The sequence below is a fragment of the Peromyscus maniculatus genome, chromosome 16, assembly GCF_049852395.1.
Source record: "Peromyscus maniculatus bairdii isolate BWxNUB_F1_BW_parent chromosome 16, HU_Pman_BW_mat_3.1, whole genome shotgun sequence".
Classification (NCBI taxonomy): Eukaryota; Metazoa; Chordata; class Mammalia; order Rodentia; family Cricetidae; genus Peromyscus; species Peromyscus maniculatus.
The window spans coordinates 39878521-39894531 of NC_134867.1; the positions used below are offsets into that span (position 1 = coordinate 39878521).

Here is a 16011-nt window from a genome sequence, read left to right on the forward strand (position 1 = left end):
AGGCTTTAGACACTGGCACATGTGTTCCGGGTCTCTAGAGTGTGTTCCAGACTAACCTCAAATGAGCCGTTTTGTCACGAGAAGAACTCTACCTTGTCTGTCTGTCCATACCAGCTTATACGTTCTGACATGTATTCAGATCTTTCTGAACATTGTTCCCATGATGCCTTAGTGCTCTCTCCCTATGTCTTTACTGTCAGAAAAATGTGAAACTGTCAGTTGAGTAAATAGTCTCATTTCTCAGGTTTCAACATTGTCTCAGGAGGCAAGGGGTTATTAGCTCTCCAGGAGTGCACAAGCAGCTTCACTCAGTTGGAAACAGTCCCCCAAACGCATCTTTAAAAGAGAAATAGCTTTCAATCAGAAACATATCCCTATGTATTTTATTTAAAATTATGCTTCCTAGTAAATGACCTACAAGCTAAGGGGTTGGGTTTGCATCTGCTACCAGCTTTGAATTGGTTTGCCTGCATGTTTTCTGACTTTGCCTGTGTTTTGTAGGTAGCTGACTGCTCCTGGGATGAAACCATAAAGATCTATGACCCTGTTTGTCTCACGGTTCCTGGTTAAGAGATGCTGCTCTGGTCAGCCACTGGGATGTTGACTGAGGAACGGCTAATAACAAAACGTTAACTGAAAGGATGGAAATTAGGCCTTTCTGTGTACTCAGATTTCAGAATTTTCAAACTTACATGAAAATCAGATTTAAGGCAGCTGCTAAAGACATTGTATCATATTGTAAGACTGGTACATAAGCCATATTTTCTGTAATCCTAAGGAATGATTATCGATATGCTGTATCTTGTAATGTCTATTAAAGTGTTATCTCTGTGTTGTAAAATGGACTAAAATATGGGAGGTTAGTAGATAACATGGACAGTAATATATTTCATTTTCTAATTGTCATTTTCAATGTAAAATATAACCACTCCTATTGATAAAAATCAAAATAAACTGCATTTCCTGATTGTTCATCATTGTGTGACATCCTAATGCGGTTGCCTTTTAAAAATGTATTGTGTCTATAGATATACTTTTGTATTTTAATGTAGATATAGCTGATGTTCATAAATGATCTCTAATATGGCTTGACATTATTCGGTAGTTATTTACTGAGCATCCACCATTGGCTGACATATACACTGAGTGAAATTCTCTCAGGATGGTGCTGTGCTGTAAGCTATGGAATCCTGTGAGTTAACAGCTTACTTTAGAATTTGTATTCCAGTTCTTTTAGGTACTGTATCCATGACATTTTTTCTTTTCCCATTTCTCCACCATCAAAACTTTTATCCTGGTGTGGCAGTTCACACCTATAATCCCAGGCCTTAGGGAGCAGAGGCAGGAGGATTGCAAGTCTTAGGCCACCTTGGGCTAATAAGACCTTATCCATCCCCTATCCAAAAAATAAATTTAAAAAAAAAATGCCCTGGTCCTATTAAGTCTTTTAATTATTGCTCTTTAAAGTGTCTCTAAATTATACTTTAAACCCTCTTGGCTACCTCTCTTAATGAAACAATTATAAATACTGATGGAAAAGGTTAAAGGGAACAGTTAGTAAAACAAAGCATTTTCATAGCACTTGTTATATGTCAAGTATGCTTTATAAATGGCAGAGATTCTGATTCGTAAGCTTTTGAGAATGTTAATTAAGTATTTATTTTGAGTGTGAATGTATGTGTATATACGGGTGCCATAGGAGTGTGGCAGTCAGAGGACAACTCTCTGGAGTAGGTTCTGACCTTTCACCATGTAGGTCTGGATGGAGGTCACATTGTCAGGCTGGGAGGTCAGCACCTTCACTCTCTGAGCTAGCTCATCAGCCCTTAAATTAGAAGGTAGAAAGACACCCCCCCCCCCATGCTCATGGATTGGGAGAATTAATATTGTGAAGATGACCATCCTACCAAGAGCACTTTACAGATTGAATTCAATCCCAATCAAGATCTGCATTCTTCACAGAAATAGAAAAAAAATACAAAACAACAAAAGCAACCCTAAAGTTTATAGGAGAGCAGGAAAGACTATGAAGAGTCAAGGCAATGCTGAGCAAAAAAGAACAGTGTTGGAGGGATTACCATACCAGGTTCCAAAGCTATATTACAGAGCTATAGTAATAAAAACAGTATGGTGCCGGTGCAAAAACAGACATGTAGATCCATAGAACAAAATAGAACACCCAAACATGAGTGCCTGTAATCGCAGCCATCTGGTTTTTAACACACATTCCAAAAATACACACTAGAGGAAAGACGGCATGTTTAATTAATGGTGCTAGGAAAACTGGATATCCTAATTTTTGAAACAAAATATACTTATAACACTCGGGAAAAAAAGTGAACCCAAGTGTATATGCCAGACATGTTTATGTCTTAGTCCAGAAAACACAAGATGAAGACAAGACAATATAAAGCAGCATAAATTTAGAAGTAGGACATGAGACAAATGGAGCCATCACAGGGCTGGAAATGGCATACCACAGAGTTCTGTAAATTGCTACTGACTGGACCAAAGATTGGCTTCTAAGGTTTCCAGCTTCATAAATGAGAAACATGATCAGTTATACAGCTCAGTGTCCATGGTCTGAGGACCCAAGACTGTCTCATCACCAGGCCTGGCATGTAGAAGACACACAAAACGTATTTGTTCAATGAGTGACTCATGCCAGGGCAAGGACACTGTTGTCTTGGATCCTGGATCCGCAATGCTAGTTTTGTTGGTAGTGGACATTGCTTAGCAAGTGGACGGTAGTGAGCAGGGTCCTGGACTGGCCTTACGGTGGTGACTTCAGAGTTGCATACAGCGTTTCCTTGTCCTTGCCCTCCACAGGAACTAAGAGCATCTCACCAAGGTGTGTCTCAAAGGGTCCACAGTGGGTACTTGGTAGAACCTGTAGTAAACCTAGATCATATTTACAATGAAATGAAATTATTTTCCTTTTTGAATGTGAGATCATAGTAACAAAATAAGATACCATGCTTCTTTTGAAACAAAAATCTCAAGATTTAAAAGCTAACATTAGCCAGGTGGTGATGGCACACACCTTTAATCCCAGCACTCGGGAGGCAGAGGCACAAGCAGGTGGATCTCTGTGAGTTCGAAGTCAGACTGGTCTACAGAGTGAGTTCTAGGACAGCCAGGACTACACAATGAAACCCTGTCTCGAAAAAAACAATATTAGTAATAATAAATAAAAATAAAAACTAACATTTTTCTTTCTCTGCTGAACTACCAGATACTGATATGTTCTAGGGGAGGGCCAGTCATTATTGTCTTTAGTTATGTACTCACTGAAGATTCAAACAGGCCGCAGCAGGTGCTTCCAGATTCATGGCCACACAGGTCTCAGAAACAAAAGTCATGAATGTAGGAAGGAGTCCAGTAGGGAGGAGGGGTAAGAGAAGTGGGAGAGAAATTGGAGGGATTTATAATAGTCAGAATGCACATTATTCATATATGAAATGATCAAATAACAAAATCCAAAGCCCTTTTAAAAATGTTGCCAAGTGTACTCATGCATGCCTGTAATTCCAGCACCTAAGAGGATGCAGCCTGGGCTACTCAGTGAGTTTGAGGCACCCTGGACTACAAAGTGAGACCCAGTTTCAGAAAATAAAACCCCAGAACAACAAAGTTCCCCCAGCATCTCTCTTGATCCGTTTTCCCCTGTACTCAGGGATGGGGGTGATGTTTAAACTCTGACTCTCTGATACATACCTCAGGTTCTTGGCATCTGGTCTATGAGTAAGTGTTACCCAGTTGGTTCTGGAGCTAGTGTTGGAAGATGAAAAGGGGACCAGCTGGAGTCTGCCCTAAAAGTGAAGGGGCATGCGTTTTTGAAACCTTGGTAGCTCATGAACTCAGTAGCTTTTGGAAGAAAAGTCCTTCCTGGGAGAAATCAGCACAGATGTCTGGATTGCCTGCTGTTAGCATCCATCCTGTCTGCCTTCCAGACTCCTGCATTTGCTGTGACGGGACAGTGTGAAGGACCACATGACCCATCTGCCATCAGGGCAGTGTATGGCATGCTCCATGTATGTTGTACTTTTTGTTGTTATTTTGTTTTTTGTTTTGTTTTTGTTTGTTTTTTGTTTTTTGTTTTGTTTTGTTTTGAGACGGGGTTTCACTATGTAGCTCTGGCTGTCTGGTTCTTAATTACTTATTTGTCTTTAATCTTAATTACTTATCTGCCCAGTGCCGTGCTGCTTTCTGGACAAGGAAGCTGAGGGTGTCAGGAGTCACAATAGACAGCAAGTAATAAGCTGAGTTGAAATCTGGCAGAGCAAACTCCAAACGTTTGCCCCTGCCACATGACCACCTTTCTATTAAGATGAGTTGGCTTGCTAAGAAAGAATCGAGCCGGGCGGTGGTGGTGCACGCCTTTAATCCCAGCACTCGGGAGGCAGACCCAGGCAGATCTCTGTGAGTTTGAGGCTGGCCTGGTCTACAGAGTGAGTTCCAGGAAAGGCACAAAGCTACACAGAGAAACCCTGTCTCGAAAAACAAAACAAAACAAAACAAAAAAGAATCGAAATGTGAGCTCTCTGGTGACTAGATTCTCACTCTTTTGAGAGGACTAACACAATTGCATTTTCCAGCCTAAAAGGCAAAGAAGTTGAGCGTGACTTGGGTGACCCTCTGGAGCTCATCTTCACTCTAGATCACATTGATTTTGTCTTTCACACTTCTTCACTTAATGTCTTAGCAGTATTTTGAGTTTTTCCAAAGATGAATCCTTAGTAATTTCTTACTAACCGATCTCTCCTTAGATGTGCCTCAGGTGTTTTGAAAACTTCCGTACATATGAACTGAATACTGGTTGCTTCCTGTGTTCCCCTGTGGGATCTCCCATAAGCCTGTGAACCCATTTTCTTCCGGCCAAAATCATCTTGCCCACTAACCCAGCAGCTACCTCCTGCATGTGCTTTTCCATTAGTTGCCAAGGAAGAGTCAAGTTAAACATCCGTTGGGGTCAGTTGAAGACCTACATGCCAACCCCTAGGCCCTCTCCACACACCCTGAACAGATCGCTCTGTGTCCTGTCCCTTTCTCACTGCTCAACCCAAGCACCATTACCCCCACCCACCCACCCCCCCCACCCCCGGTTTCTCTGAACAATCGCCACCCGGCTCTGTGTAGCTACTCTATTTCTAGCTCTGGACCCCCAGAGCCACCTCGCTCTGTGCTGCTGATCTAAAATGCACCCGGAGTATCCCAATCCTAGTGGAAAACCTTTCTCTGCATATAGGCTTGCCTCCAAGAAACAGTTCAATGCCACTAACCAGACAGCTCCGTCCTAGTCGCTGCCCATTGCAAGCTCTCTCCAGCCACACCAGCATGTTCACAAAAAGCCCATGGAAATCATGCAAGTTTTCAATTCGATCTTTGCTCGAGTTCGTCTGTCTACTTTAGGTGTTCCGCCTTTGGCTTGGCAAGTTCTTACTCATCGTTTTAAAAGTTACATGAAACGACTAGAGAAAAAGATTGGCAGCAAATTCTAAAATAGCAAATGCACAGTTAGCAGAGCTAATGGAGAGAGGACCTAAAGGAAGGATGTGCTTTCAAGGATGCATTAACCCGTTAGCTAATAGCCGGACTTTATCATTGAGAGAGAGAGAGAGAGAGAGAGAGAGAGAGAGAGAGAGAGAGAGAGAGAGAGTATGTGTGTGTGTGTGTGTATGTGTGTGTGTGTGTGTGTGTGTGTGCATGTTCATGTGAGTGCGTATGCATGTTCATGTGTGTGCAGGTGCACATGTGTGTGCATGCCAAAGGACAACCTCCACCTTGGTATTTGATGCGGTCTCTCACTGGCACTGAACTCAATCATAAGGCTAGGTTGATTGGTTGGTGAGGCTGGAGAATCACCTGGGAGAGTGTCCACCTCCCCAATGCTATGATTACAAGTGTGCACCACCACATCTGACTATGTTTACATGGGTTCTGGGGACCAAACTCAGGTCCACATGATTGTGGCTCACTGACTGGGTCATCTCCCCAGCCCCAGTATCCAGAATGTATAAGAAATTGTTAAAAATCAAAATACTGAACTGTCCAATTAAAAAATGGGCTAAAGAGCTAAACAGAGAAATCACAAAACAAGAACTACAAATGGCTAAAAGACATTTAAAGAAATGCTCAACATCCTTAATCATCAGAGAAATGCAAATCAAAATGACTCTGAGATACCACCTTACACCTGTCAGAATGGCTACGATCAAAAACACCAATGACAGTCAATGTTGGAGAGGATGTGGAGCAAAGGGAACACTCCTCCACTGTTGGTGGGAATGTAAACTTGTACAACCACTGTGGAAATCAGTATGGCGGTTTCTCAGAAAATTAGGAATCGAACTACCTCAAGACCCAGCCATCCCACTCTTGGGCATATACCCAAGGAATGCTGATTCATATCATAAAGATACATGCTCAGCTATGTTCATAGCAGCACTATTTGTAATAGCCAGAACCTGGAAACAATCTAGATGCCCATCAATGGAAGAATGGATGAAAAAAATGTGGTACATATACACAATGGAGTACTAATCAGCAGAGAAAAACAATGAAAGCATGAAATTTGCAGGCAAATGGATGGAACTAGAAAAAATCATCCTGAGTGAGTTAACCCAAACCCAGAAAGACAGTCATGGTATGTACTCACTCACAAGTGGATTCTAGATATAAAATAAAGAACAATCAGACCACAACCCATAGAACCATGGAGGCTATATATATATATATAGCATGGAGGTCCCTAGGACGACTGTGGCTTATAATAAATTTTGGTTTTACTCAATTATTGAAAAAAAATAGCCAAACGAATGGAAACACATGAACTATGAACCAAAGGCTGAGGAGCCCCCAGCTGGAACAGGCCCTCTGAATAGGTGAGACAGTTAATTGGCTTGATCAGTTTGGGAGGCAACTAGGCAGTGGGACCAAGTCCTGTGCTCGTTGCATGAGTTGGCTGTTTGAAACCTGGAGCTTATTCAGGGATGCTTAGCTCAGTCTGGGAGGAGGGGACTGGACCTGCCTGGACTGAGTCTACTAGGTTGATCGCAGTCCTCAGGGGAGGCCTTGCTCTGGAGGAGGTGGGAATGGGGGGTGGTCTGGGGGTAAGAGGAGGGGGTGGGAGGGGGGAGAACAGGGGAACCTGTGATATGTAGATATGCTGATATGTAGAACTGAATGGTATTGTAAAATAAAATAAAAGGAAAAAAAATCACTAGACAGGAGCTGGGGGTGGGGTGGGGTGGTCCAGCAGTTAATAACCCTTCCTGCTCTTCCAGAGAGCCTATGTTTGGTTCTTAGCACCCAAGACAACTGCCTATAACTCCAATCCCAGGGGATCCAACAACTTTTTCTGGCCTCTCAAGCACCCAGACACACATGGTATTAACACACACAATTACACATGAATGAAAGTAATGAACCTTTTTAAAAAATTGCCAGACAACAAAACACAAAAGTAGATAGAGAATGTCAATGGAGAGTTCACAGAAGTAGGAAGGGAAATGTTTGATATGCTTCAAAATGTTTGACTGTTCTTCACTGATGATAAGGAAATACTAATTGAAGTGAGATCGCTCCCCCTTTTCTGCATATTGCTTTGTCAAGCATTTAACATACTGATAAAATCCAACGCTGCTTAAATTGAGAAGATGGTTACACACTGATCCTGGCAAGCAATCTGGCAACAAGTCAATATGGTAAATTCCCCTGTGACCCAGCTGTTCCCAAGTATTCTCAGAATGTCCAGGAAGAAATACCACGATGTATATCATATCAACGTTTGGTAAAACCTAAATACCTTCTACAGAGAAAGATTTTTGGGGATATAGCTCAGTGGTAAAGCGCTTGCTTGGTATGTGTGAGACTCTGAGTTCAGTTCCCAGTATAGGGAAGGAGAGGAGGAAGAGGAGGAGGAAAGGGGAGGTAAAAAGATCCTGTTACACCACAGTCATTTAAGAATATGTGTGATGACAGCTCAGTCCGTAAACTGCTACCATGAGAATCTGAAATTGGTCTCCAGTGACCATGTGGGCTCCTCCTAGGCTGTGTGAGGTGTCCACATGAGAGGACATTGGACCTCCCCAGAAGTGTAAAGAGCAATCCAAGATTGAAGCTCTCCAAGATTGTCACTCTGGAGTGACATACTCATTCCTGCCACGTTCTGTTGGTTACCAAGACCAACCCCAGTCTAGTGAAGAAGTCAACAGGGGTGTGAAGAAGGAAACAGGACCCCATGGGCAATGGAACTGCCTTAAAAGTTGTTTATGACAAAGTGCTTTTAAAAATGACAAACTGTGTGTGCAAGTGAATGATCTCCCAATGTTACTTTTTAAAGAAGAGTTTGTCTATAACTACATGAACAAAAGATTGCAGGGCAGCCAGCCTTGAGCAGTGGTAGGGTGGAGGATGGTGGACGCCGAGGACAGCATTCTCTTGTTATTTATAGCTTGTTTTCTTTATATGGACTACAATGAATGAGCATGTGCCACATTTACAATTAAAAATGATAAAGTAAATTTGTTTAGAACCATACTTATTTCTCCCGAAAATCATCTCCGCTCCCTGTCAAGCTGATGTAATTGCCTTCCTGGGTCTCTGTCTCTTGCTGAAGCAAGACTTCCCTGCTGCATTATCTTCCTGGTGGTGCTCCTCCCCCACCTGCGACTCCCCAAGGACCAGCTGAGTGCTCATCCTTGAATCCTCCGGCTAACAGACTACCCAGCACGGAATAGTTGCCCAATATGTTTGTTGAATGAATGAACTAAAAGATTGATTTTATGCCACTAATATTTATTGAGTAGCTCCAAAGATAAAGAGCTTGTGTCTAGACCTTTGGGAACTTGATGCCAATTGGTCAAATGGCTTTGTGACCTCAGAGGCCAATTCTGGTTCAGCTGGTCTCAATCTACTATGGTATTTATCATTTTCTTGATTTTTCTTGAGGAACTTATCCAGTAACTAGTTTTGTTGGAGATGGGGTGAATTTGTTAGGTCCTACTAGAAAACTACATATAACACAGCAGAGAAAATCTGCTGCTTCATACTCTGTAGATCAGAAATATTAAGCTAAGTATTCTTGCCTAAATGAGAAGGGTAAGGTAGCTGAGTCAGCCCCCAATCCTCCACCTAATGTTAGTATCACAAATGGAAGCAATTATAATTGCTGGCAGAAATGAATCATTCCAAAACTAGGTCTGTATAACCATTTCCTTATAACATTCGCTTATAATAGGACGTCTTGCAGCAGCGGCCCTGTAATTGGAGTGATAAGGAGAAAAATCTTTTAAAAAGAAAAAGTTCACATTCGTCTTGATCTCTGTTCTCCGCATATTTTTTTTAATATACCTTTAAACCATGCAAGTAATTTGCACTACCGCTTCAGCCTTCGTTATTTCTTAAACCCTTGAAAACCAGAGTCTCTTAAATAGCTAATAGTGTGTAACCACAGCTTACAGTAATAAAACGCGCAGAGTTCCCAGGGGAGCTGGAAGCTTCAGCACAACACCTCTGGGACTTATTCTTGCAAAGTCAGCTCCTTGGGGCCCAGACTCTCCTGAGTGCACACCTGTCAGGGCCAGGCAGGTGGCTGTACTAGGCGCTGGGCACTGTCACGCCTGAGCCTGAGGACTGGCTGAGATGAGGGCGCTCTCCCCACAAAGCGCCCACAACACAAAAGCTGGCCCAAAGGAGGAACTGCAGTGAGCCGGGAATTCCTGCTCGAATCGTCTTTTTTTCCCTTGGATGAGCTAACAATCAGTTTCTACATCTGTACTCTACTATCGGGCTCAGCATAGGAGAAAAAGATATTAGATTTTGAGGAAATGTATATTTCATGTGTCCAGGCAAAGAGGTGTGGTGTTTAAAAATTTGAAATCCCTGTGGCTAAGAGATGAGTCTCCCGTGACTGAAAGGGCCGCAATGCGAAGATCTCAAACTCTCCACTTCTCACCCACAGCCTGGCCTTGGCTATAAATTTCAAATAGCATAAGAACTACTGTGGCTGGCGCTTAGAGAAGCCGAACTAGCGGCTCTGTTCCTGCCAAGTTCGCTGCGGGTCAGAGCATTACTTCTCCACAAGTGAATTCAGATCAAAGCCTCACTGGTTTGGGGATGGGGGTGTCACAAAAAGAAAAGTAGATTTCACAGGGAGGAGCGCACGCACCTTTCACAAGTACTGAGGGGCATAGGTGTATTTTCTGGCCAGGGAAAGTGATACTCACACCATCCTACTCCCCAAAGCTGCCCATGACTGTCTAGCAGGCTGCAGCCAAAAACCGTTTTTACCGAACCTCCCGACAGGGTGGAGTGTCTGACGTTCATCATTGCCAAGCCCACCTATTTTCTCCTCTTTATCACGCATCTAGCCCTTCCCCTCCCTCTCTGGGGCTGCTTCCCTTCCAAGCTCCTCCACTACTAGTCCTGTCCGCTGGGTTTATGCTGTTTGGCCTATTTTATCTCTTTGCCTAAATTAAATGTGTCCCTCCACTCCCACGATCCACTGCCCAGACGCCATCCTCCTCCATGAGGAAGCTCCCGCAGGGCCATGCATGATCCCAGGATCTTTCCTGGGAGGAAAGCAGACTCCAAGCTCATCGCCTGGCACCAGAAAAAAGCTCAGCCTTTGGGCTACAAAGCCTTTCCAGGCAGCAGCGGGTTCTTTCAAGGCACTGGGATGTTGAGTGTCAGGGCCCCCGCCGCCTTCCAGCACCACCGACGTGTCTGTTTCCCGTGCAGCGCTGGGAGAGACCGTGGGTGGAAAATCCGCTGCAACTCGCGGGCCACCGGGCTGGGGGCGCCGTCACTTGTTGCGACCAATCAACGGTGTGCAATACTGGAGCGTTGTTGTTTCTAATATCGTCTTGAGCGGTGCAGGGGATCCCCCCCAGCCCGCACCCCTCTGCTCTGTCGCTGTGGGAGGGGAGAAGGAGCCGCACCCCGACAGCCGACCCAGGTGGGCCGCTGGATGCCCGAGGGGCTCAGATTCATCCCGCCCCGGGGCACCCGCCCCAATGGTCCAGCCGCCAGCCCCGCACTCCGCCGAGCATCCTGCTTGACCCGGGAACAGCGCGGGACCCAGCTCATCGCAGCTGCTCACCTACTTCCAAGTCGCGGTCGCTAGGATTCCCGCCACTCCTCTCAGACCCATCCTCCCCACCCTTGCCACTTTTCGGAGTCCCCCGCCCCCGCCTCCCGGGGGGAGCTGCGGGGCAGTCGCACGCGGAGCCGCGGAGCCGCGAGGACGCCCGGCAGGAGCTGCCCTCGGTAGCCGAGCCCGCACTCGCTGCCCTTCGCTTCGCCCCGCCGCCGCCGCCGCCGCCGCCGAGCCCGAACCCCCGCCGCCCTCGCTCCGTGCCTCGCCGCTACCCTCCCGCCGGTCCCGAGCTCCGCCACCGCGGGGTGCGTGCGGCGGGGCCGGCGCGATGCGGCAGCTGTGCCGGGGCCGCGTGCTGGGCATCTCGGTGGCGATCGCGCACGGGGTCTTCTCCGGCTCGCTCAACATCCTGCTCAAGTTCCTCATCAGCCGCTACCAGTTCTCCTTCCTGACCCTGGTGCAGTGCCTGACCAGCTCCACCGCGGCGCTGAGCCTGGAGCTGCTGCGGCGCCTGGGGCTCATCGCCGTGCCCCCCTTCGGCCTGAGCCTGGCTCGCTCCTTCGCGGGGGTCGCGGTGCTCTCCACGCTGCAGTCCAGCCTCACCCTCTGGTCGCTGCGCGGCCTCAGCCTGCCCATGTACGTCGTCTTCAAGCGCTGCCTGCCCCTAGTCACCATGCTCATCGGCGTGCTGGTGCTCAAGAACGGCGCGCCCTCGCCGGGGGTGCTGGCGGCCGTGCTCATCACCACCTGCGGCGCCGCCCTGGCAGGTGAGCGGGACCCGCGCCAACCCCCGGTCCACCCACCCCACCCGGTAGAGATCGCGGGGACCACTCGGTGCAACGCCCTCGGTGCCGGATGGGGAGACTGAGGCAGAGTGAGGCAGGCGGAGAGCTTTGAGCGGGTCCTAGGGCTCACAAGAGGGACTTTGCTCCTGAGACCCAGCGCAGCCTTCCTCAAGCCTTCTAGCCTCCTCCATCAGCGCTCCCCACCCCCAGGTGCCCCGGCTTCCGCCCCCCGCCCCTTTTCTCAGCGCGTCGCCCCCACCCGGGTCTTTCTTGTTCAGCCCTTTCCTGCGGGAGGGATGGAGAGTCGCCTGAGCCGAGAGCTGGAGTCTTGCCCCGGGACTGAGCCGGAAGGAAGGGGGCCGGGAACTTCCTCGGATCACTCGGGGTCGGGAAGCTAGGGAGATGGGAGGGAAGCCTGGGTGGCCCAGGCTCGTTCGCAGTACCCGGGCGCTAGGCAGAAGGGACCGGCCTGGGGTTCAGGTGCGGGAGGGGCCAGGAGGACCCTGCGGGATCCAGCTGCGGGCAGCGGGGGGCGGGAGGGGGCGGGGTGGAGGAGCCCTCTTTCCGGGGCTCTGCAGGCGCTCGGGTGAGGCCACTAGCTGGGGTTCCCTCTCCCTGCCCACGGGGCGGGGTGGAGGAACCACCCACCCAGGTGACCTCCGTGCTGGTTCGGAGACGCCCAGAGCCTTCCTCTCAGCCAAAGGAAGATGGGGTGCATTGACTGGGCTTGACTGTTGCATTTTGGCACAGTAGTGGATGGAGGCACGGAGGGCTTCTGTTGGGTACCCGGGAAATTTGTGGGCTTCAGAAGCGGGATGCGAAGTGTGTTTTTTTCCCCCAAAGCGACATGCCACCTGGAGTGGATACCCACCCACACCAACCCTGTGTCTCCTCTCTTTTTCTTTCCCGCGCTGGCTGGACCCGTCTTGCTGCACTCAGGAGCTGGCGACCTGACAGGCGACCCCATTGGGTACGTCACGGGCGTGCTGGCGGTGTTGGTGCACGCTGCCTACCTGGTGCTGATCCAGAAGGCGAGCGCAGACACGGAGCACGGGCCTCTCACGGCCCAGTATGTCATCGCGGTCTCCGCCACCCCTCTGCTGATCATCTGCTCATTCGCCAGCACGGACTCGATCCACGCCTGGACCTACCCGGGCTGGAAGGACCCGATCATGGTTTCCACCTTCGTGGCCTGTATCCTGATCGGCTGTGCCATGAACTTCACCACACTGCATTGCACCTACATCAACTCGGCGGTGACCACCAGCTTCGTGGGCGTGGTGAAGAGCATAGCCACGATCACCGTGGGGATGGTGGCCTTCAGCGACGTGGAGCCCACCTCTCTGTTCATTGCCGGAGTCGTGGTGAACACCCTGGGCTCCATCATTTACTGCGTGGCCAAATTCGTGGAGACCAGAAGGCAGAGCAACTATGAGGATCTGGAATCGCAGGCCGTGGGAGAGGAACCAGCGCCAAGCGGGGACCAGCTGCCATTCGCTATGGAGGAGCTGCCCGCCGAGGGTGGAAGTAGCGGGTCAGAGGGTGCAGAAGGGGTAGGCGGCTCCCTACAGCAAGGTGGGCAAGAGGCAAGGGGCAGCCTCCGAGGGGTCTCAAGATTAGAAGAGCATTCTGATGAAGGGGGTAGGAGGTCCTTCAAGGATGCTTACTTGGCGGTGTGGAGGTTAGTTAGGGGAACTAAGTACATGAAGAAGGATTATTTGATAGAAAACGAGGAGTTACCTAGTCCTTGAAAAAGACATGCATGTATGTACATATGTACATACGGCTATTTTATAGGGCAGAAATAACGTCTAAGGAGGGGCCTCCAGTTTTCTTCTGAGGAGTACGGAAAGGGAAGCAAACAAAAGCTGAAAGGGACCGACAGACGAATTAGCACCGATTTCTTATTTATTAATTCATCTAGTGGCACTTTGCCTGGGGTGCCACAGAAGGAAGACACCCGTGCAGGTGCTTAACAAAATCAAAAGTGATTTCAGCTTCAGACTCCTGGACATGGATTTTTTTGTCTTTATAACCATAACCAAATATTTGCATGTACCAAGAGTCCCTCAGCCACCCCTTCCAAAGATGGCTTGTAGCAATGATGACATCACTTAATAAATTCAAAGATCACATTCAGGGGCACATTTCTGGTGACAGGACTATAGTTTTTATTGCCCGTGAGGCAAAGAGCATATTATTGAAATGACATTTATAAATACACTGAATTGTTTACTCTTCGGGTCATCTGCAATATCGTGTTTACTCGAATTTTTCTTCCTTCGTTTTTTTTTTTAAAATGAGTATTCTATAATTCTATTATATATTAATAGGAAATGTTGAAGCTATTTTGAAGACGTGTTCTTAGCTTTGATTATGAAGTCTAAAGTTTGCTCTTTGTAATTATATATCTTAAAGGCTGTTTGGGTTCCTTGCTTTATAATATTTATTATTGAATGCTGTAACCTTTTTGAAAGCCTGTTTTCCCTCCATGTAATCCTCTTTCAAGCAAATATAGTGGCTGGAATGTAAGTCAGTGTTGGCTGAAGAGCAGCCAGAAGGGAGACAGGCCTCCTTGGAAAGCAACCCAATCACTGCACACCCCCAAACTCTGTTACAAAAAAAAAGAGCAACTGCTATATTCACATTATGATATTTTTCTATCTTATATTTGTCAAAAATAAAGCGTGAGTCTATCTGTAAAGGGGTGAATTGTCAGAGTTTGTTCCAGACACATGTATGCTCTGCTGGGCAGTTGAAAGCTGCTTTCCATGTGTGGAACACAGTGGCTGTTTGCAGGTACCAACCCTTTGGGAGCTTTCTTTCATCTGACCTTCTTCAAGGGTGACATCTCACTTCTGACCCTCCTGCTTTTACCTTCCTGGTGTGGAGATTACCAGCATGCAATGCCCGGTCAATTGTGATGCTGTGAAGGGAGGACCAGGGGTGCCTCTGTGCTCAGCAAGCTCTCTGCCAACTGAGCTACACACCCAGCTGCCATTGGGAGCTTTCTAAATTACCCATAGCAGTTGGATTTAAAATGATACAAACAAACAACAACAAAGAATTTCTGGTAAAGAAAACCATAAAGAAGTATAATAGCACCTCAGACTGAAGAAAGAAAGCCACCCACACTAGACAGCAGTATGAATGGAAGTTGAGATAGTATAAATGGCAGTAGCCACCAATAGGGAATACAAGAGAGGGACCGTGACACTGAGGCTACCTCTTGTCAGCCAGCATCTTCCTGAGAGGCTCAGATAGGGTCGTCTTACATTTTTCTGTCATTTACAAAAATCAAAACAACCTAAAAAAGCAGGAGCAGAAGTCAAGTTTTGGCCATTCACAGGTCTCTGCAGTCTGGTAAGCAAATGGAATTGTGGCTGTGATTGCTCCTGCTTGCCTGCTTCTTCCAGGCAATATCAGCTGCTTGGAATATCAGGAGTGCCACAAAGGTCAGAAGTTAGAAGTGGATAAATAAGAAAAGCCAGAATTATAATGGCTTCTTAAGAATCAAAATAAAAAGCACCAATTTTGACATCAGCATGCCAGAGGGCAATGTCCTGGTACACCAGGATAAAGCTCAGAATTAATTAAAAGCAACAAAGTTGAAGGAAGTCTGGGATTTCTTTTATACCATCAACGAATCCCACCTGGGATTTTATACCATCAACAAATAATTGTTTTTTACTGAACAAAATTCCCCTTTGGTCACAAGTGTGGGTTTGCACTTATTGCAAAAAGATGAACCCTTTCTTGCCAACAAACTTGAAACATTCATTTAGAGTTTATTAGAGAAATAGGAGACATGGGGACATCAAGGATTCATGATTGTGGAGGTGGCTAGTCTGAAATCCATGACAAACTTAGGCATGGCCCATGTGCTGACTGACATCTTGAGGCAGAATTCCTCCCAGAAATCTTAGTGTTGGCCCCAAGGCTCAAAACTAATAGGAAGAGGCCTATCCATGTCAATGGAGGGTAATTTGGTTTACTCAAAGTTTACTTATTAGTTTCAAATGTTAATTACATATTTAAGATGCCTCCATATCAGCACTCGGATGGCTATTTAATCAGATTGGTCTGACACTACAATCTAGCCCAGTTGGAGGCGATTATGGTGAT

At 47.0% G+C, this 16011-nt stretch overlaps 2 protein-coding genes across 2 annotated transcripts in view; both read left to right on the forward strand.

The window, feature by feature from the left end:
* Positions 1 to 974, forward strand: part of Pex7 (peroxisomal biogenesis factor 7) — a 64840-nt gene extending 63866 nt beyond the window's left edge. The window contains exon 10 of the mRNA XM_006986107.4: positions 502 to 974. Within this exon, the coding sequence (XP_006986169.1) occupies positions 502 to 570 (69 nt within the window). The 3' untranslated portion in view covers positions 571 to 974. The remainder of the gene's footprint in view (positions 1 to 501) is intronic.
* A 9935-nt stretch (positions 975 to 10909) lies between these two features.
* On the forward strand, positions 10910 to 14571 carry Slc35d3 (solute carrier family 35 member D3). Its single transcript, XM_006986106.4, has 2 exons — positions 10910 to 11868; positions 12826 to 14571. The coding sequence occupies exons 1-2, from the start codon at positions 11430 to 11432 to the stop codon at positions 13635 to 13637; spliced, it is 1251 nt and encodes a 416-aa protein (XP_006986168.1). The 5' UTR covers positions 10910 to 11429; the 3' UTR covers positions 13638 to 14571.
* The last annotated feature ends 1440 nt before the right edge of the window (positions 14572 to 16011 follow it).

What these genes read in the sequence shown, in the direction of transcription:
- Slc35d3 (XM_006986106.4), top strand. Translation starts at nt 11,430, where the DNA reads ATGCGGCAGCTGTGCCGGGGCCGCGTGCTGGGCATCTCGGTGGCGATC. An exon ending in CTGCGGCGCCGCCCTGGCAG is followed by an intron (nt 11,869 to 12,825) that starts GTGAGCGGGACC and finishes TGCTGCACTCAG; the next exon opens with GAGCTGGCGACCTGACAGGC.